This window comes from Furipterus horrens, unplaced genomic scaffold (assembly GCF_987537825.1).
Source record: "Furipterus horrens unplaced genomic scaffold, mFurHor1.1.pri manual_scaffold_3, whole genome shotgun sequence".
Lineage (NCBI taxonomy): Eukaryota > Metazoa > Chordata > Mammalia > Chiroptera > Furipteridae > Furipterus > Furipterus horrens.
In genome coordinates, this window is record NW_028327173.1 from 102,704,804 (window position 1) to 102,726,921 (window position 22,118).

The 22,118-nt window shown below is 45.1% G+C and overlaps 2 protein-coding genes across 3 annotated transcripts in view; one reads left to right on the forward strand and one right to left on the reverse strand.

The window, feature by feature from the left end:
- Positions 1-522: 522 nt before the first annotated feature.
- On the reverse strand, positions 523-4,194 carry SOWAHC (sosondowah ankyrin repeat domain family member C). Of its 2 annotated transcripts, XM_090269930.1 has the most exons (2): positions 2,059-4,194; positions 523-897 (listed from the first exon to the last, which is right to left on the reverse strand). In XM_090269930.1, exons 1-2 carry the CDS (start codon positions 3,636-3,638, stop codon positions 849-851), a joined length of 1,629 nt encoding a protein of 542 aa, XP_090126056.1. In that variant the 5' UTR covers positions 3,639-4,194; the 3' UTR covers positions 523-848. The 2 variants fall into 2 exon arrangements, with proteins under 2 accessions (XP_090126056.1, XP_090126057.1); XM_090269931.1 differs by lacking the exon at positions 523-897 and having other exon boundaries at positions 1,032-4,192.
- Positions 3,965-22,118, forward strand: part of SEPTIN10 (septin 10) — a 74,369-nt gene continuing 56,215 nt past the window's right edge. Inside the window, exon 1 of the mRNA XM_090269932.1 lies at positions 3,965-4,313. Coding sequence (XP_090126058.1) covers positions 4,287-4,313 — 27 coding nt within the window. The 5' untranslated portion in view covers positions 3,965-4,286. The remainder of the gene's footprint in view (positions 4,314-22,118) is intronic.

Here is a 22,118-nt window from a genome sequence, read left to right on the forward strand (position 1 = left end):
AAATTATAGATTTTGTGTAATTAGTAACATACACATTTAAGAGATTAATACTGTTTAACAGAATGTTTAAATGGTTCAGAAGTGGCTACTCTTTAATAGTTAATTTTAGCTTTACATGTCAGTGAAAGGGAAGATTATTGGTGCAAAGTTATAGCATAATCTGCACCAGATACAGGTGATGCGCACACAGCTCAGAAGAAATGTTTGTTTTTACCTTCAAGGAAACTGTTTTTAATTTACACAAAATTAGATTGTTTTTCACCCACATGCATGGAAAAAGTGCTTCTCAAATGTACATAGCCCATTTCCATAATCCTAAAACAAAAATAAAGGCACATAAATGACTAACAGTTTATATCTTATGTAAATTTGTTTCATTACTCTTTAAACAAATACAATCTAGAGAGGTCTGACAAACTTGTTACAAATTTCTATGACTTGGGAAATTAAAAATCAAAGACCTCTATAAGGACTGCAGTTGTGTGCAATTCATATACTGAATTCATTCACCTCTTCACCCCTTAATCTCTACAGGCCGCAGTTACTTGTTTCAACATCTACAAAACCAAAAAGAGCAAAGGAGAAGGACTTGTTGGAATTAGTCTCTCTCAAAAGATGCTTTGAATCTTGTTACAAAATAGATTTAATATGCTGGTGAGTTAAATTTTACCATAATTGTAAAACATTCACACTAATATATTTGAATGGAATGTAATTAAGAACCACATTAAGTCTTTAATTTTAATGAACAGTATTTGTTATTTATATGCAAAAGAATGCAATGGCCAGCGGCATTTAAATATAGAAATAGTAACATCTCTTCTGTTCTCTTTAATAAAGTGCTACTTTTAACTGGGTAGATTTACTAACCAGCTTTTCAGTAACTTCACTGTACATCTGTAAGATTGAAGGAAACAACAAAAAATTGAAAGGATTTAGTACTTTAAACTTTTACAAAATACTGCTACAAAACACAGACTATAAGCGTGTTTTATTAGAACAAAAAGTGTACCTTAAGTGAGTCATTAATTTAGTGATTATTTCACAGAAGCACAGGGCTCACTTAAATTTATGCCAATTTTTGCTAATAATCTAAACCAGAAAGTTTCTGTAGGCAATTCAATTCTAAGCACCACGAAATAGGGTCATGTCAAATAGACCCAATGGTCATATAACCCCAGAATAAAAACTTCGGCAAATTTAATTTTTAGATAGCAAAACAAGATAGTGAGAATCAGAACTGGATGCAATATTTTACGTAAAAGTACCACAGATTATTAAAGATCTTTTCTTTAAATAAAAATGTGTGTAGTTATTAATAATGTACCTTAATATTGAGTGCAGTGGTATAAGATAGTAAAGAGGAAAGCATACTACAGATTAACTAAAAAATGAATGTTACCTATTTATTGAGCTCAGTGATTAAACCTGAAATTGCTTAAAAGAAAAAAAAAGTTGAACACTACTTATAATACAAATAGGATACCAACAGGATTCCCCTTTTTACTCATATTATTCTCTAATTAGTATTTTCCCATTTCAACTCTTACCTGACCTTCCATAATAGTAATACCTTAAAAAGCAAATGCAATTAGTAAAAACTACAGGGCAGTATGTAGTTTTGTTCCCACTTAATACTAAGTTTCATTACAATTTGCATTTGCTGTTGTTTTTGGAATAGTAACTACTTTCAAAAACCTATACATAAAAATACAATATTCCTTACTTTACATCCAGTAATGGTTAAATCAAAGAAAGTCTCAGTCATCAATTCTGTACCCCCAATTTTAGATACACTTGTAGTTCTCACAAACAGGGACTCCAGGGCAGAAGGATAGCACAGGGAAAAGAACACTAGGTCAAGATTTGATGAATCACTTGGAAAACCACCTCACCCAGAACACTTAGGGGAAATGTCCCTGACCCATTCCAACCTCCCAAATAAGAATGTATAATTTGGCCTAAATCTTTTCTGGTCTCACTTACTTGCTTACAACCCAGTATTCTATTTCGCGAGACAAATAAAACTTAGAATTTTCTAAAAAGAAATATTTTTACCCGAATACATTGGACTTCGGTCTCAATTTGAAGGAGGATACGTGGCCTTTATGAGAGCGATCCTCTTCTTCCTGCTCCCCTTCCTCCAGTGGCTGCTCCAGGTCTCTTAAAGAGGGTGTGGTGTGTATGATCTGGGTTCGGAAGTGGATTTTGTTGAGTCTGGGTTTTATTCGCCCACTGGAGCTGCCTGAAGCTTTGCGACCTGGGTCCTTTGCTTTGCCTCCAGCCCAACCCTCAGCCACGTGGTAGTGGTGGTGGTGATGATCCCCCCCATCCTCCAGGACCTGAGAGAGTTTATAGGTGATGAGGTGCGAGGGGAGCACCTTTGAAAGACTCCAGCGCCCACCTCCGGTGCCGGCGGCGCTCTCCCCGTCGTCCTCGTCCAGGGCTCCCACCAGGTTCTTGATTTCCTCAGCAATGCTCTGACTCAGGTACTGTGAGGCCTTCTTCCCACTGTAGTCCCTGACGTCCACATCTGCGTCGTAGGCCCCCACAAGCAACTTCACCACCTCCACGTGCCCATGCATGGCTGCCAAGTGCAGGGCGGTGTAGCCTCCGCTTGTCCTGGCATTGATGTTCACTGGCAGCTGGTGTTTGTTGGCGAAGCTGACCAGCATGGCCAGGAGCTCCTGCCGACCCTGCTTGGCGGCCCAGTGCAAGCAGGTGAAGCCGGTGATGAAGTCCCGCTTAGCCAGCAGGCCGGGCTCGCAGGTGAGCAGCGCTTCCAGGCTGTCCCACTTGCCGTCCGAGGCTGAGAGCATCCACGCGTGCTCCAAAGGGTCCAGGGCCACCGCGCCCCCGCCGCTGCTCTCCTCCTCTGCGGACGACGAGGCGATGGATGCGCTGTCCGAATCGGCCCCGCCTCTTCCGCGTCCGCCCCCCGACAAGCTCCCGGGGCTGCTGCCCCCAGGACAGACGCTTCTCTTTAGTTGCGGGGAGCTGCTCATCACGAGACCTCGGAGGTTCTGGCGAGAAGACCTCGGAGTGGTGGTCCCCCCGGGCGAGCTCCCCACGTCCGCCTCTTCGCAGCCGCGGAGCTGGGGCTCTAGGTCCTCGCTGGGCGACAGAGGCTGAGCGTCGCGCTGCGAGTTCCTCCTACCGGGCCCGCCGCTCGGGGGCGGCCCGCTCCGGCTGTCGTGCGACAAGCTGGGCGGCCCAAGCCTGGCAGCCGAGGGCTCCCTTTCTCCGGGCTCGCAGACCGTACCCGGGGGCGCCGCCTTGGGGCACAGGCTGCTCCCCTTGCCTGTAGGCGGGCCGTCGGTTCCCTCTGGGGCCCCGCCGCGGGGCTCGGGCTCTGCAGTCACCAAGATGCAGGGCAGGTCCCGGCGGGTGGCAGCCTCGGACGGCGGTGGGCCTTCGCAGAACTTCTTCTTGAGGTGCACGTACCTGCAGCCGTCGGCGGGGTCGGTGCGCACGGTGGCCACGCTGTTGACTAGGTCCTTAAAGCGGGCGCGCTGCTCCGGCTCGCTGCCCAGGGCGCCCGAGAAGTGCTGCACCAGCTCGGAGCGCCGGACCCGGCCCCCGCGCTCCGTGAGGAAGCGCAGCACCGCCTCGGGATCGAGCTCCGCTGGGCCCTCCATCCGCGGTCGCGCGGCTCCCTCGGCTGGGGGCGGCCGGGAGGTTCAACCCGGTCCCATCGCGGGCGGCTCCCAGGTGCGGGTTTTTCAAGCTCCACACCTGCAGTCTGTGGCTGGACCTACCGCCACAGCCTCCGCCTCGCAGGGCCGCGCCCGGCGCAAACACTCCCTCGACGGCCGGGCCCCACCTGCTTCCGGTCCCAGCATCGGCCGCAATCTCGGCTCCAGCCAGCGGCGCGCCAGCCGGGACCTCCAAGCCCCGCCTACTTCCGGCCCTCGCGCCGACCGCACTGGCAGCTTTCTCGTGGCCGAGGGGCGCAGGCCGTATGTGCTCGCGTCGTCTCCCTTATTTTCCCAGCGTCCTCCAGCCACCTTTCCCCGGGGTGCCCGAGAAAGGTAGAGCACACTCCTGCGAGACCCTTGCTCGCAGCCGCGTCGCTAAGGCCACCAGGCTCGGCCCCGCCCCTTCCCGGGGGTGGGGGGAAGTCGGCCCCTCTTGCTGCACCGCCTCTGGCCCGCGCTGGGCACGCCCGGTGCGTTAAGCCCTACTCGGCCCCTTGGCTCTGCGCTGGGACTCGTAGCTCCGGGCTTGGCTGAGATCGTTCGTTCCGCTGGCCCTCAGCCCGCTTAGCTCAGCTCCCGCCCGGAAGCATGACCTTTGAGGAGGCGCGGCACCTGGTGAGTCCGAGAGACCCTTCCCCAGGGCTTGACTCCGAGGACCTACGCCTGGTCGTTCCTGGGGTCCCAACGTAACTTCCTCCCGCTAGAACTGTGGCGGGTATCCGGTCCCGGCCGCGTCCGACCCCGGCGGCGGCGTTGGCAGGGACCCGCCCTCCACGGTCCTCTCGGGCTCCTTCGCCTGCCTGTCCGACAAAAGGGCATCCGCGGGGCACTGGCGGGCGGCCCCTACCTGGCACGCAGGGGGGCCCCAGCTCTCAGCGCACGGCAGGAGCGGCTTGCGTGGCTTCTTGTCTTTGCCGAAATTTAAATCTGGATCAGTGATCGTGGGTCCATCGTTTTCATAATGGTTTTGGACGTACAGAGCCAGTTAATACAACTGTAGTGACCTTTTACAGTTGTGTTCCTTTCCCTGACTACTCGCTGAGGTCCCGCCGGTTCACTCCCTCGTTTAAACCAGCTGTGCGCTCGTCCACGACAGCCTGCGTAAGACTGAGCCTCCTCCTCCTGTCCCCCGCCCCATTTTTCTTTTTGCCTTTGCACCCTTATGCATTAAAATAACACGTGTGACTGATTTGTCCAGTGTTTTATACCTTTCGGATCAGTTTTATATATCTCATTTGATAAGCCAGCAATTCTCAAAGTGTGGTCGCAGTGCTATTTGCCTTCTTCATACTCATTCCCTTATGAGTATACATTGAGTTTTTCAGAGGCTACATGATGTAGAGTGACCTCACCGCAGGGCCGATGGAATGTTTCTCTGTGCATACTTGTCATTTAATTTTTGTTTTGTTTTAATATCTAATACCATACATATCAGTGGTTGTAAAACTTGCAAACAAAACCTTTTTGGGGACCTGAGACCAAAAAGTTTGAGAACTGGTCTAAGCAATCTCCGGTTTCTGTTGTAGGAACAGACTTCAGATTGTAGCCTGAGAGGTTAGGTGTGCCTAAAGATATACAGCCAGTTTCTGTGATAGAACTTGGACAGCCCTGAGTCAGCCCAGGTTTCTTTCTACCCTGATCTATTTAGAGGAGTCTCACTTTTTTCTATCTGGACTGCCTCGTTATAGTTAACATGTTTGTGTGCATGTGTGGGTGAGGAAAATGTGTTTTATAAACTTTGGTTCATAGTGTTGCTGGTGGAAGTGAGGCTCTTTCAGGGGATGGGAGGAAAGCATTTCATGGACCCACGCATTGGAGATGTGGTGTGGCAATATTTATTTGGGTGGAAATAGAAGACTGCCCATGGCCCTGGACCATGTGGCTTAGTTGTTTGGAGCATCTCCCCGTAACTGGAAGATTGCGCGTTGGATTCCAGTCTGGGCACTTGCGGGGTGGGAGGCGGTGGGGAGGGGCGGGATGTTGTGTGTTTGATCCCTGGTATGGGCGTGTACAATCCCAGTATGGGTGCCTAAGGGAGGCAGGCAACTGATTGATGTTTCTCTCTTGCAGGGATGTTTCCCTTTCTCCCTTCCTCTTTCTCTAAAACGCAATGAAAAATATTTCCTTTAGTGAGAATTTTAAAAAAAGAAAAGACCACCCCTGTGTTCCATCTCTGTCAGTCCTGCCATTGAAAAAGTCCAACCTTGTCTTCAACAAGACCAAAACAAAGGCCAGTGTCCAGGGTTTCTGTTTCATATTAAAGCTTAGTCCGTTGGAGCCTGCAGGCAGGTGCTAAGTGATCTGAATCCCAGTCTAGGTAGCTTTGTGCTATTCCCATCTGCACTGCTGGGGTTTGTATTTGGAGTCCTCATGGCTGTGGGCCTCAAAGCTGTTCCACCTGCATTCGTGAGCTAATGAGAGCCAGTGCATGTTCCCAGGTGAGAGAGAGACAAAGTTTCTTTATTAAGCTGGGTTATATTACTTCTGGCCTGGGATTGACCAGGTGCTTTTTCAAAATAACCAATCAATGTACCAAGCTTTCATGGGCTTCTGATGGTTCCACCCCCTAGCCATTTGATCCCTTTCCCAGGTTAGACTGACAGGCCTCTATGGTCAAGCACCTTCCCCTGTGCTATTTTGACTTTAATTGAGCATGTGCTTATCTCCCCCTGCTCCACCCCCACCGCCAATCAGGTATTAGTAGTGTTCTGTCTGGGGAGATTTCCTTTCAGTTCCATCTTGGTGGCAATTTCCTGGAGTGTGTGAATGAGTCTATAAATGCTATAGCTTCCTGGGGAAGCAAGCAGGCTTATGCTCCCTGGTTGATTATGCTTATTAATGTCTGATACCCTTTTCTTCCTTTATTAATAACTAGCTAACTACCTATGATAACAATTGTAATTTTCAGAATTAAACTTGGGCTGAAGAGAGCATTTCATTTAATTGGTGTTGGATTTCTTGTCAATTGCTACACTTATTTTGCAATATAGTAATAAAGCTACCTTTATTTATTTTCTAATTAAACTTTTCATGTTGAGATTATTGTAGATACACATGCAATAGAGATCCCTGTGCCCTTTATTCAGCTTTCTTCAATAATAACATTTGCAAAACCATAGTACAATACCAAGACCACAACCAGGACATTGACATTGATATTGTGAAGATAGAGAACTCCCTGTCACTGTAAAGATCCTTTTTATACCTACACCCACTTCATTTCCACCCCACCTTCTCCTTAACCTCAAACAACTACTAATCTGTTCTTCATTTGTATGCTTTTGTCATTTCATGACTTATATAACGGAATCACATAGTGCTTAACCTTTTGGGATTGGATTTTTTCCACTCAGCAAGATTCTCTGGAGATTCATCCAGGTTGTTGCATGAATCATTAGTTTGTTCCTTTTAATTGCTGAGTAGCATTCCATTGTATGGATGTACCACAATTTGAAGGACATCTAGGTTGTTTCCATTGTTGGGCTATTATGAATAAAACTGCTATAAACACTTATGCACAGTGATATATAATATAACATAATGAAAATAAGAGTCTTCGCTCCCGTGGGGTAAGTTCCCAGCAGTACAGTTGCTCAGCTACATAGTAGCTGGATAAAGATTTATAAGAAACTACTAATCTGTTTCCTAGAGTTTTTGCACATTTTCCATTCCCATCAGCAATGTATGAGAGATCAGGTTCTCGGCATCCTCACCAGCATTTGGAATTCCTGTTTTTCATTTAGACATTTTGATAGGTATATAGTGATTTATTGTGGGTTTAGCTTGTGTTTCTGTAACAGTTAATGATATTAAACATTTATCTATTCATGGGCTTATTTGCCATCTGCATATGTTCTCCAGTGCAATGTCATTGCCTATTTCCAATTGGATTTTTAAAATTGTTGGTTTTAGAGGGTTTTATTTTTAAAGATATATTTTAAATATTAGTCCTTAATATGTGATTTGCAAATGTGTTCTCTGTGGTTTTTTTCATCTTAATAAAAACTTTTGCAGAGCAAAAGTTTTGATTTTATAAAATCTTTTTTTAAGTCTTCCTCTTATTTATTGTACTTTTGTTGTTAAGTCTAAGAGTTTTTTGACCGACTGTATATCCCAAAAGTATTCTCTTATGTTTTTCTTCTAAAAGTTTTCCAGTTTATGTTTTGATCCATACTGAGTAAATTTTTATATAAGGTGTAAGACCTCGGTCGAAGGTTTTTTTGTTTTTTTTTTTGGTGGCCTAGAGATGTTCCAGCACCATTTGTCAAAAAGGCTATCTGCCCTCTTTGGATTGCTTTTGCACTTTTGTTAAAAACCTGTTGAGCATATTTTTGTGGCTCTATTTCAGGGTTTTCGATTAGCACAGCCTTGATTCCTATAACTAAATAATAAATCTTGAAATATTGTAGACTGCTTCCTCTCACTTTATTTATTTTTCAAGATTTGTTTTTGTTGTTCTAGTTCCTTTGCCTTTAATTATAAATTTTAGATTAGTCTTATATATGTCACAAAGAATTTTGCTGGGATTTTTACAGAAATTACATAAAATCTGTATATCAATTTAGGGAGAATTGATATCTCTACTATGATGAGTCTTCCAACTTATGGACATTATTTCTCTATTTCTTAATACTTTCTTTGATATTTTTTTTATCACCATTATGCAGTTTTCCGCATACAGTCCTACATATGTTTTGTTACATTTACAATAGTTCCCCCATTTTCTCAGTATATATATTCCAGGATCCCAATTAGATTTCTGAAATTGTGGTTAGTTACTGAACCCTATCTATGTTAGGGTATTTTTTCTTATACATACACCCTTTCCACTTACAAAGGAAGCATTTTACAGCTTCTCTTTGGCGTATCTAAACTGCCATCATCACTACTCTTGCTTGAACTTTGGGACCATTATGGTATAAAATATGGGTTACTGAACACAAGCACTGCAATACTGTTGATCTTATAACTGAGATGCTACTAAGTGAATAACAGATGGGTAGCTTATACAGTCTGGATACACTGGATAAAGGGATGATTCACATCCTGTACAGGATGGAGCAGGATTGTGTGAGATTTCATAATTTACTCAACACAGTATGCAATATAAAACTTAAGAATTACTTCTGGAATTTTCCATTTAATATTTTCAAACTGGTTGACCATGGGAACTGAAACCATGGAGCGAAACCATGGATAAGGGGGGTGACTACTGTACATCTATTTCTTTCTTTCTTTTTTTTTTTTAGCAATTGTAAATTCTGTCTGTATACTCAATCTTAAAATAGCATGAAATGCCTTTCAATTGTATTTACCAATCATGAAAAAATAGCTCTAAAATTTTCTATAATGTATATATTTTTAAAACTAAAGGGAATCTGAGGAGTTTTTAACTTCTTTGGACATATTTTTACTTTTTTAGTGGCCTAGTAATCTTTAAAGATCTTTGCAAATATTAAAGATTTCAAGATATATTTTTATGAGGATTTGTAATTGAATACTACCAAATGCTGAAGTGTATTCACTATGGCAAGGATTGTAGTGGTTGCATTATTACATATATCCTCCCAACCCCATGAGCTGAGTACTATTTCCATTTTGGGGGTAGGGGTGAGGGTATGAGGATTATCTTTTTCAAACTTTGTTGAACAAACTCTCTTGTTTTGCTCATGATTTTGTTGTACCTTCTTGCCCTAGGCCCTCATCCCTGGCTTTGGCAGTTACTTAGTGCATCAGCAGTTTGCATATGTTGCCACCCATAAATAGTTAATTCTAACAGCCTTCTTAAGCTATACATATTTATTTTCGTGGTATTAATGAAACAAGGTCCCCAAAAGTCCACACGGCCCGCGGTTTTGTGGATGGGGGAAGGAAATAATATAGCTTTTAAGATACTTTGCATATCAATGAAAATGAGGTAGCTGAGCCTTTTCCTGAAGAGGTGAGCCAGAAGGAAAGGAGCCAGTCATAAGGGAGAAGGGTCATGCTGTTTGAAAGGATGAGAAGGCCCTTTGGTCTGCCATGAGAAGAAGCACAATAGAAGAAGTACGTTGGAAGAGCATGATGCAACAGCAGGTTGTAGCAGCCATGTGAGAAGTAGCTGTGCAGTTTGTAGTTAGGATTCAGCCATGTGGCCTCGGCTAGTAAGAAAGCAGGCATGCTGCTGCTTTGATTATGCCGCTCTAGCTGCCTCTGAAGCTACCAGGGACTTTACCTTGCAGACCCAGACTTTATCTGGACTCTGTCAGGGCAGCCTTGCTCTGAGAAATCACCCGGAGACCACTGTGGGATCAGGCAGTAGTTTTATTGAGGGAAAGAGGGGGAAGGTGGGTAGAGGGAGATGCAGCTCCTGGGCCAACTCAAGGGCCTGTAGGAGCAAGGGGAATGGTGATGGGGATGGGATTGGAGAATGGGGAATGGGAAATGGGGACTAGGGACTAGCGACCTCTGCTCCTCCTCGTGGGCCCATAGGAACCTTTTTTATACTTGTCAACCACACATTTTGGTGAGGATGAGTTTGCTTATCAACATATTCAGTAGGTCATTTACATCTCATTGCTTCCACCCCACACAAGGTTAGTTAACATATTGGGCTAGGCTCCTGGGAACAGTTCAGTTCATCAGCATATCCTTTGGGAACAGCTAAGTCCATCAGCATAACTTTGGGAACAGCTAAGTCCAGGGCCAGGTTGATTAGCATATACAAAAGTCCAGGTGTGCATTCTAGCTGCCTCCATGTTCTGACAGACTCTGGAAACTCTGGACATGCAGAGAGGACACTCTTAGAACTTGTGCCTTTCCTGGACCTCATCATGATTCAGTGTAACATGGCACATGCTCTTCTGGACTATTATATAGAGGTTGATGACAGTGTACCCCAGATCCTGAAGGAGAGAGCTGGCAGATAAGGAATGGGGAACTACTGGTTTTGGTGTATAGCCTTTTGCAGAGCAAGGGAAGTGCTGGGTTTCGGGGGGAAAACAGGGCTCTGAGCAGGAGTGCTCCCAGCCCTCCCAAGGTTGGAGTATTGTAAATAAAGAGCTGTTTTTCTCAACACTAATTGTTGGGTCTTAAACCAAGGTGCCACGTGAGCAAGCCCTGCTTTTCTCAGTAACATTAACAACAACAAAAATAGAGGTTTAGCTGTCTGCCTGCACAAAAGCCAAATTCCTGAGGCAGGTGCTGGTACAAAAGGAAAGAGGTTTATTCATCTCATCGAAAGACCACCTCCTTAGCAAGACCAAGGCAAAAGCCAGTGTCCTGAGTTTCTGCTCCATTCCAAAGCACAGTTCTTTGAAGCCTGCAGGTGGTTGCTAAGTGGTCATAGTCCCCATCCAGGTAGTTTAGCTTGTTCCAGACCGTTGTCTGTTTCAGGCTCCCTCCTGGAGCTTGCTTGTGGAGCCCACAAAGCCATGGGCCATGCCATGTGCTCCCAGGCAAGAGAATGAGGGAGCTTACCAGCAAATGTTCACCAGGTGGGGGAGAGGTAGAGGCTCCCTCCTGGAGGCCATGCTTACATGGCCCATGAGAGAACAGGTGAGCTCATTGAGTAAGTGCAGGTAACAAGGCAGCAAGCCCACAAGCAAAAGAGAGCAAGAGCAGATTTCTTTGTTCCCCTGGGATTATATTAGCTTGGGTGTGGGACAGACCCAGTGCTTTCTCAAAATGACCAATCAACTTCCCAAACTTTCACGTGCTTTGGGCGGGTCCACCTCCCAACCAATTGCTTCTTTCTCCAGTCTAGACTGGCAGGACTCTTTGGTTCTGCACCTCCTACACCATTTTGACTTCTAAGGAGCATGTGCCTGTCTTGCCCTGGTTGCATCCCCAATCTGGTACAGGAACGGCTGGGAGGGCTTTTTCCTATATCTGGCCGATGTGGGACGCTTCTTGGGAAGATGTCCTGGAACCCTGGACAGACTATTTACTGGTAACTGTGTCATGTTCTCTTCTCTTTTGTGACATATGTCATTGAGATAATTCTAGAGGCTCTCTCTTTTAGGGGAAGCTAAGCTGCTTGTCATATAGTAATAGAGAATCTGTTGTATAGGAAAGAATTATAATTTACAGTTTCCACATAACACTGAGGGCCAAAAGAATCTAATACTGAATTGTAATTTGAACAATTGGAGGAAATATTTTAATGTTATTTTTCATTTGTATGTTTTATGAATTTGTATGTTTTATGTACATTTTCTTTTTTACTGCTGTTTATAAAATAATGCATATATTGTCTTAATTTTTTTTATCCTCAGATAGTCCAACTTTTTTGTTAGCTACTACTTTATCAAGTGTTAATTAATTTTAGTTAGAAAATTTTTTTATATCTTTATGAAGTAACTTTTTAATAAGACATAATTTATGTACAGTGAAATTTACCTTTTTTTAGTATAAAGTTTCAGAGATTTGGTGACTGTATATGGTTGTATGGCTACAATTGTAAACATATAAAACAATTCCATCACCCTCCCTCCCCAAACTTCTTTGTGCTTCTTTGTAGTCCTCTTCCTGATCTCTGACCATTACTGATCAGTTTTGTTTCTATTCTACTTTTACCAGAATTTCATATGCATAGGATAATTATAGCCTTTGAGCTGGCTTCCTTATCTAAGTGTGATGCTTTTGAGATTCATCCATGTTTCCATATGTTTCTTTTTATTGTTGACTAACATTCCATTGTATGGATGTGACACAATTTATCTTATACATCCTTTCTCCAGTGGAAGAACATTTGGGCTGTTTGCAGTTTTTAAGAGTTTTGAATGAAGTTACTGTATACATTCACATACAGACTTTTATGTGAATATAAGTTTTTATTTCACTTCAGCTGATATCTAGGAGTAGAATTTCTGAGTGAGTTTAACTTAAGAAACTGCCAAACTCTTTTGCAAATGTTTGTACCGATTTGCATTCCCAGCAATAATGACTGAGAGTTCCTGTTGTCTTCATCCTTTCTAGTATTGTCAGTTTTCTCATTGTAATTCTGATATATATTTAATGATACCTCATGATTTAATTATCATTTATCTAATGATTAATGCTATTGAGTCCCTGGCTGGTTTGGCTCAGTGGATTGAGCGTCAGCCTGCGAGCTAAGTGTCGCTGGTTCGATCTTCCAGTCAGGGTACATCAGAGAAGGAAAACTCTGACTCCAAAAAACCTCCGCTGCCTTGCGGCATACCTCTTCAGGGGAAAGGCTAAGGGAGTAAACCCCGACCGAAAATCCGGAGCCGGAGTCCCTAAGGCGGTTTGACGTTGTAGTCAACACCGGCAACTCCTGCGGCGTACCTGAAGCCAAGCTGTATTGACTCCATCTTTCCCTTGGACCCTTCAGCTGCGAAGAGAGGGGGGGTCTGCTGCATGGGCAACAGCAGACCCTCCGTATCACCCTGCCCAGGCTCTGTAGCTTCAGCTTCACTGGAGAGGACACTCCAGCGTCATCGCAAGATGTCGATTCAACACGGGAGGAGACAGATACCGTGTCACTCCCGAGTCGGACTGCACAGCCATTCTCGGCGGTGCAGATAGGCTCTTAAGAAGCTACACCATCGTCTCTCGAGACGGACGACTGCCGCCGCCGCCGCCGACGAATGCTATTGAACTGCTTTTTATGTGCTTATTTGCCATCTCTGTATCCTTGTGAAGTTTCTGTTCATATCTTTTCCCATTTTTAAAAATCAGGTTATTGTCTAATATTATTGAATTATACAAGATTTTAAATATAGACCGTACTCATATAAGTCCTTTTTTAGGTAATTGATTTGTAAGTGTTTTATCCAAGAATGTGTATTATTTTTTTGTCTTAACAGTGTGCTTTGAAGAGCAGAGGTTTTCTAGTTTGTTAGTTCAATTTATCATTTTTTCTTTATGGATCATGCTTTTGGTGTATAGCTGAGAAATTTTTGCCTAATGTAAGGCCACAAGATTTTTTTATACTTCTAGAAGTTTTATGTTTGTCATTCATTTTGAGCTAACTTTTGTATATGGTGCAAGGTATGAAGATAAGAATTGAGGTGGGGTTTTTTTGTTGTTGTTTCTTTCTTTCTTTTGCATATGGGAGTCCAGTTTTTCTCTCACCATTTTTTTTAAAAAAAGAATGCCCTTTCTCTATTAAGTTGCATTTGCACTACCACCTTAACGTTTTCTTGGAGGCATGGTAGTTGATGACTTCTCATTGCCACTTTCAGGTCATTCTGCTCTCCCATATTCCCAATTTTGACTCATGTAGCCATCACACTATGTACTCACCACCTTTCTTTGTTCAGTCGTCTCTGAAACCTCACCTCCCCCAATGCTTGATGGCATTGCCACTGGCCCTTGATAATTAACGTTAGACCTGTTGTAATTCTGGGTGATTTTAGTACCCACATAGATTATCCTTTGAGCACCCTGCCTTTCAGTTTTTGACCTCTGTTTTTAAAATATCTTCTGTTTTCCATCCTACTTTAGCCTCTCCTTGTAGTTCATACCTTGACCTTGTCAATGCCTCCTGATCTTAGTTTCAGGCATTCCACTCTGACCACACCTTCTACCTTGCCTGTTTACTCCCTCAAGTATTCCAAGTCCCATAATTCCTTGACCTAATCTGTTGATTCTACTAGCTTTCCTCTTTCCCTCATACCCTTCATTCCCTCTTTTCCTTTATTGTCCATATTTAGGTTCATTTTGTAACACATGTAATTATTTTCTTGCATGTCTTATTTTCCTCTTGCTCCATCATTCTCCACTGTCACAACCCCACACACACTTAAACTGTGAGAAACGCTCACAATAAAAACCGGGACACAGGACTTCAGCAGTAAAGCGAGGCCTTTATTCACGAGTCTGCAGAGCCGGGCGCACCCTCATAGCCAGGAGACTGTGCGCCCCAAGTAGACAAAGGAACCTGGTTTTATAGTCTTAGCTTCCCCACCCTAACGCAACTAGTTTCCCCTCCCCTCTCCTCCTTCCCCGTTTCTCCATGACTGGATACTCCGGAGGTACAATCTAACGCGTTCATCTAAATGCCCCTATTGTGATTTGTGAATATGCTAATGTTATCCACTCCCTTCTCAGAGATCCTTTAATTACATTTGCCCTTAAGACCCTTCAATTACATTTGCCTTTTGTTACCAGTGACTTTGCTACTGGTTTGGGAGTCACTATGACCTTGTTTCTAACAATTTCCCCCTGTCTCTTTTGGAAAATTGACTACTCAAACCATTCTATTTATTCCTCCAAATTTAAGGAGGATTTCTTGACTTTCTTCCTCATGGTTAGGATTCCCTTTGGTCTCTCGGAGGAGGAGATTATGAAAAGTTGCTGCATCTGTTTAGTTAGTGCAGTCTCAATTAGTCTTTGAACTAAACCTCTGATGCATGGAATACAGCAGCCTAAAGCTGTGAGGACGCCTGTTACCACTATGAGGGATACCAGAGCTGATGAGATTATTCCTTTCCAGTTGCCAAACCAATTTTCTAACCATTCTGTTATGGGATTGTCAATACCTGAGTTTTCTGCTAGCTTATTTGCTAAGGTAGTTAGTCCCTGCAGAGCCTTAGTGATAGATTCATCAGGGGCTGTATTATTAGGGATAAAGGTGCAACACTGCCCCCCAAGCATTACACATACACCTCCCTTTTCTGCCAGCATCATATCCAGTGCCATCCTGTTCTCCCAAGCCACTCAACTGGTGGCATTTAATAAATAAATCAACAGAAGAGCACTGACTCAAACCCTGCTGCTATTTGATTTCTAGCTTTAAACTCATTTGGAACTCCTCTGGGGACCCCAATTGCGTCAATATAGATATGAGGATCAAAGGATCCACCAGGCACCACTGACCTCTTTTCCCTAACAGGGGCAGTCTAGTCTGGACCAGTTTTGGAAATGCTAGTGTTAATTGTTACAGAACCCCTGGGCTGTTCCAGTTGAAAACAAACCCACGGGCTCTTCAGTTAGGGCCCCGATTGCCCGCCGCCAAAATTATAACTCTCAATACCAGAGTTTAGTGAAAAGAAAAAGAATTGTTTATTTAACAGTTATATAGATTTAGTTATTTGCGGATTTCTGTTAAGTCTTATGCTCTTTAAAACACCCACAAACACATATCCTTGCCTCCCCGCCTTCCAAACCAGGCTAGTTTTAGGAAAGTCAGAGAAACCGTTTCCCTACTTTCCAAACACAGTTCAGCTTTACCAGCAGCTGCCAATCATTCAATCTGATTGGGGAGGTCCTTTCTGTGCTGTGGTTCCCTCCAGCTCTCAATGCAGGACCGCCTGGATTCTCAGCCTCCTTGTAAACCGCCTTCTTCCTGCAAACTGTGTGGATCTTCTCTCCTTCTCAGAACTGCATGGCGAGAGCCTCTTAAAGCAGCCTGGAGACCCCTTCTCCAAGCACATGGAGAAGGCCCCTTCACCAAGCCACGCGGAGGGAGCACACGAGAGAGCGAGAGAGTGAGAGAGCGAGAGCGAGCGCGCGAGCGTGCCAGAGAGAGAGTCAGAGCACCAGAGTCAGAGCGCGAGTGAGAGCCCGAGTCCGAGAGCGAGAGAGTCTCAGAGAGAGAGCACGAGCGAGAGCCAGAGAGAGTCCCAGAGTGAGAGTCTGAGAGAGTCTCAGCTAAAATGTCTGCAGCTGCTTATATATCCCTGCACTGCAGTGGGCGTTGCAAACAGTTCTGACCATTCACAGAACCCCACGTAGGCTCTGTGTGCTTTCCATACCGTCCCCTGGTTCAAGACTCCTCCCATCTGCCTGAGGCTTTGGATGCATTAAAGCCATTTGCATAAGAAAGACACTAGCCACCAGCCTCAGGCATGTGGAGGCATTCCAAAAGCTGCTTCCTTCTCCCCATCCCCCAGCTGCAAGCTCTGGGGATTTTTGGACTCCCTTGTTTCTGTAACACTAGGGTAAATGGGATAGCCAATTGAACCAGGGCACAGGTTCCACTCCACCTGTCAGGTAGGATTTTCCAGAGACTTCTTTGCCCACAATACCATCAGACATCTGCTCTGGGGACTTGGAGGGGAATATAGTCGTCGGCCCCACTGTGAAGGTGGCTCGCATTTCTGGTATGAGTGCATGTTCGGAGTTCTGCAGGGGTACCTGAATTCGCTTCCCACCTAGAGAGGCAAGAAGAGTAATTCATGGGCCCCACTGAGTATGAAGGGAGGGATTGAGTCCCATTACTCCTTATAGAGGGAAGAGGAGAGACAAGCTTCTGCAAGTCCCATTTCCCCATGCATTCTCATCCTGGTAGAGAGTGAGCATACAGGCCATTCCCGAGGGGTCAGAGTCCCAGCCTAGTGGAAATGGTACGACCTGTGCCTGGGGTCTCCCTGTGGTACAAGCATAACAGTTGCTTTTATTCAGGGAATTAACAGCAAATTTGACCCATTCTACCCAAGCATTTGCATCTCCGTACCCAGTCTCTATCTCTAAGGTTTGTCTGAGATCTAATACCTTAAAAACTTTTACCTTGGCTGGATTATTCTGGAGTCTTTTCTGAGGTGTAGCTGAGAGAAGTTAGATTTTCTAGGGAAGGAGTAGTCACTAAGTGAAGACCTAGCCACCCTACTGGATTTATGTCAGATACATTAGCTTTTAGGCCATAAACTCTGGCAGCCACATGGGGTTCCTGACTTAAGGTCTGTGGCTGGTTCAGTGTCAGAAGAAGAGGGTTGCACTGGAGAGGCTGGCAGTTTCAGGAAGGAGCTCCTTGGTGAAAGTTATTTTAAGCAAAAGAGAGACCAGTTTAAAGTGAAGCCCACTGACCAACCCATACTTCGCCAACCCAACCACTTAGTTCAGCCAAACTGTTGAGTCTCAGGAGGCAGCAATGCAGATGGGCTTCTTAAGTGAGGCTTCTATGTACAGACAATCACTCAGGTAATGAGATTATAGGCTTATATCCTATGAAAACAGAAAGAACACACACATGTTTATTCACACAACACAATTCACAAACCAATTTCTAAATTTGCAAGACTGTCTTATTGGGAAGACATCCAGTTGCAAGGCATTTGACATTCTTCTTGCCTGTAAATTAAGCATTATTGATAATGTCACAGACCTGGTTTAACTTTTGAATGAAAACAAACTTTTAATTAAAATAAACTTTATAGACACAGCTGCACTAGTGTATAGTCTACCACTGATCATTGTGATTTTCCTCAAATCACGATTTTTCTCCTTAAGATTACCCTCCTTGTTATTAAAGGGACTGCATTAAGTCCAGTTTTAATTTAGCCTGTTCATTTGCATAAACACAATAAGAGCAGTGATTGACCACATAAGATTTTTTAAGTCTGCTTTGCTGGAACTTATACAAAGACTCTTCAGGTTGACCTTCAGTCTGCCCCCTGGGCAAGAAGCTGAGCCACACACCTGCCATCTGGCCTTGCCTGTAAAACCCATGCTTTCCCAAATCCTTTGGGTTTTCCATTGTGCCTTAAGTTTCTTCCTAGCCATTTATTAGGGAAGCAATCTTCATTTTTTTCCCTAGAAAGATTGCCATGGACTGCACAACCAGCCAAGGTGCCAGGCCTTTCCCTCATGGGCTTTCATTAGCCTAAGCATGCCTCCTTCAGGCATGACATTCCAGTCAAAGCCTCGGCTGACATAACCACCATTAGCAACTGTCTTTTTAGTTTTATGCAAAGAAACCTAATGTAATTACTTACTTCTTTAAATTGCCAAGTTCTGGAGGGATCAGGTAGGGAGAAAAATATACAGTGTGAAGGAAAATTCTTGTCCTTCTAATATTCCCTAAAATTGCATTTCCATGCCTTATACTTTCTTTTGTTCACTTTCCTACATGTGAAGTTTTTTTTTAAATTTTCTCTGGGAAACCTCAATTTTCCTTTCAGATTATATGGCCAGTACCAATACAGAGAATTCCAGACCCTTCCTAGGCCTCAGAGAATTCTAGGTCTCCAACAGCTAAATGCCAAACCAATACAGGGAATTCCAAATGACCTTTCATAGGTCCCCAATGGCTTAATGCCAATACAGAGGTACAGTAACCATATAATTAGACCACAAGTAGTTGAGGTTTCCCTTTTCCCAGGTTTAAAAACTTTCACAACCTTTCTATACATTTTTATGACTTTCCACAGACTTTCTGCAACATTCACAAACTTTCCATATATTTACCCATTCAGATTTAACCATAACCCATTTCCAATTCTTTTCCACACTGTAAAGGACTCTACCCAAACTCAGTATTTAGCAGCTAAAATTTCCCTAGATTTGTAGATATTCTGCAGTTTTCTGAAGCTTAGACCTTGCAAACACCTGTCATGCAGCAATGACTTGAATGTTTAGACATATACCATTTTGCAAACAAAGCACATCACCTTAAGAGCATATCTAACCCACCATTTTGCCCACTTCAAAGATGGCGGCAGCATTACATGCAGCATCTTTGAAGACGGTGGCACCCATAAGTACCACCCACAAGATGGTGGCAAACCCACGTGACTTATCCACCATGGTGGAGCACTCACGTGGCTTACCCTAAATGGCAGTATACCTATGAGGCTTAGTGTCCAAATCACAACCTTCATGCAGGCTCTGGAGGGAGAGACCCATTTCTCCTCCTGCAGAGGTGGAGTCATTGGCTTTGCAGTCACTTCAGAGGCCGTAACCAAAAGGCGTGCTGAGAGGGAAGTCCCTTGAATCTGCAGACGGGTGGGCACTGCAGAAGCCACGCTCACCTGCAGAGGGGGCTGTGCCCCAGGAGCCTCCGATGCTGCCGCGGGAACCGCCCCTACCTGTGGAAGGGGTGGAAGCGCCTTTACCTGGGCGCAGTTTGGCGCCAAAACAGTTCCTTTGTCTGCCGGATTTAGAGAGTTAAAGAGGGCTACTTCCTCATTCTCCTCCTCTTCTAACATACACTTTCTGAGCTTCCCTGAAGAGTTTTTCAGTTGCTTTAATTGGCCCATTCACTTACTTTTTGCAATTTCTTACAAATATTTGGCCAGTTTCTGTTACAATGGTGACTTTTAAGAGTCCCTGTCCCACAGCATTCTCTGGATTTAGACCAGAATACTTCCTCATTTTGTCTCTGAGCTTCTGCAGGGATCTGATGGAGCTGTATTTCGAATGCCTTGGAGACATTCTGTGCATGGGGAACGGACTCCTTGATTTCCCTGATGACGAAGCTCCTAAGGTCTTTCATTTGAGCCCTAGCCTCCGGCCTGTTATCCCAATCAGGGTCTATACTGGGAAACTTCTGTTAGGCCGGGACAATTTCCTGACCGGGGGGATGTTCCCTTTCCCATATCCTCATAGCAGCCCGTCTGATCACTCCCTTCTCTTCCCCACTGAAGATGTCTAGTATAGACATTAATTCTGTCCACATGTATATGCTGGGTCCGGGGAACTGATCTAATTATTCTGCCAGTCCAAGGGGGTCCTTTACCAAGCGCTTCATATTGCGCTTGAAGTTTCTAACTTCAGTGCTTTTTGAAGGAGCATTTGACATATCTAATATGTCCTGGACCCATGGAGACCTCCCTAAGGGGAAACTGGCTGCTCTGAGGGAACGGGGAAGTTCTTTAGGTCTTGATTACATTGTTTCAATTCCTTTCTTAATTTAGATAAGTTGCCACCAGCGCCGTAGGTGTCATGGGGGCAGATACTGGTGGGGTATCTGCTAGGTGTTCCTGGCCTCTTCCGTCTGTACTGTCCGTACACGGTGCCTCTGCCCAGTTGGCCGCTGGCTGGCCAGGGCTATAAGGCAATGGGAGACAGGACAGAGGGTCCCAGGCCTTATCTTTTTCTTTTTTACAGGGAAGAGACCTGCGGATCTGCTGGTAGGTGGTGATCAGCAGAGAGTATATTCCCTCTCTTCCTTAAAGGCTGATGCCTGGCCCTGGCTGTTGTGACCCAGTGGACCAAGCACCAGCCCGCGAACCAAGTGTCGCCGGTTCAACTCCCAGTCAGGGCACACGACCAGGCCACACGCCAGGTCCCCAACTGGGGGCACGAGCGAGAGGCAACCACACAGCGATACCCCTCTCTTCTTTCTCCAAAAACAAACAAACAAACAAACAATCCAAAAAAGCTGAACACACATATAAGACCAGGGCTTGACAAACCCAACATTCATCAGACCCAAATAGGGGCTAGGAGACAGATTTCCCCTAGATGGGTTCCTTTGGCCAAAGGAAACAACAATAATTTACCATTGTCTGTTCTTCCTTACTTTTGGTCCCCACCCCTAGGCCTAAAATTTCCATTTCCCATCCTCAGCTGATTCCCGTGGCTGAATCCGGCTGTGTTCTCAACCTATCGGACCCAGCAGAGGGGCACTCCACGCTCGCTTACTTGCACACAGACCGAGATGCTTCGTTCATCTCCGGCCGCTTCCCTCACAGGACAATGGACCCAGCGGAGGTGCACTCCGGCCGTTCCCTCACGGGAGAACGGACCCAGCGGAAGAGCACTCCGGCCGTTTCCCTCACGGGAGGACGGACCCAGCGGAGATGCACTCCGGCCGTTTCCCTCACGGGACAACGGACCCAGCGGAGATGCACTCCGGCCGTTTCCCTCACGGGACAACGGACCCAGCGGAGGTGCACTACGGCCGTCTCCCTCACGGGACAGCGGACCCAGCGGAGAGGCACTCCACACTCGTACCAGCCACACACACAACTCGTACCAGCCACACGCACAATCAGCTTCCCGAGGATGCCCAACCACCAAGGCAGTACTTAAGTCCAATTTTCCTACCTTGGCCCGTGCACGAGGTTGCCTGGTTGCCGCGGTGTTTGCTTTTGTTTCCCCCTGCGTCGATCCACTGCTGTCCCAACAAGAAGTCTCAGGTCGTTTCCGGACACTGAGGCGGGTGGGCCCTGGGTCAAGCGGGCCACCCAAAAGCGGGTAGGATGCGTCTCCCCACCTTGGCTCAGAGCCCTTCCCACATACAGGCGGAGGATCCCGGACGAGCCCCCAAATTGTGAGAAACGCTCACAATAAAAACCGGGACACAGGACTTCAGCAGTAAAGCGAGGCCTTTATTCACGAGTCTGCAGAGCCGGGCGCACCCTCATAGCCAGGAGAATGTGCGCCCCAAGTAGACAAAGGAACCTGGTTTTATAGTCTTAGCTTCCCCACCCTAACGCAACTAGTTTCCCCTCCCCTCTCCTCCTTCCCCGTTTCTCCATGACTGGATACTCCGGAGGTACAATCTAACGCGTTCATCTAAATGCCCCTATTGTGATTTGTGAATATGCTAATGTTATCCACTCCCTTCTCAGAGATCCTTTAATTACATTTGCCCTTAAGACCCTTCAATTACATTTGCCTTTTGTTACCAATGACTTTGCTACTGGTTTGGGAGTCACTATGACCTTGTTTCTAACAAACTGTCCCCAGACTCTACTCTTACACCCTCATAGCTGAATATGATGGAGGAAAATGATGCTGAGTGGATTC

Bases quoted from the DNA above. Each gene is read 5' to 3' on its own strand.
- SOWAHC (XM_090269930.1), bottom strand. From the start codon at position 3,638: ATGGAGGGCCCAGCGGAGCTCGATCCCGAGGCGGTGCTGCGCTTCCTC. The intron at 898-2,058 runs GTAAAAATATTT...TCAATCTTACAG, and splicing joins CCGAAGTCCAATGTATTCGG to ATGTACAGTGAAGTTACTGA.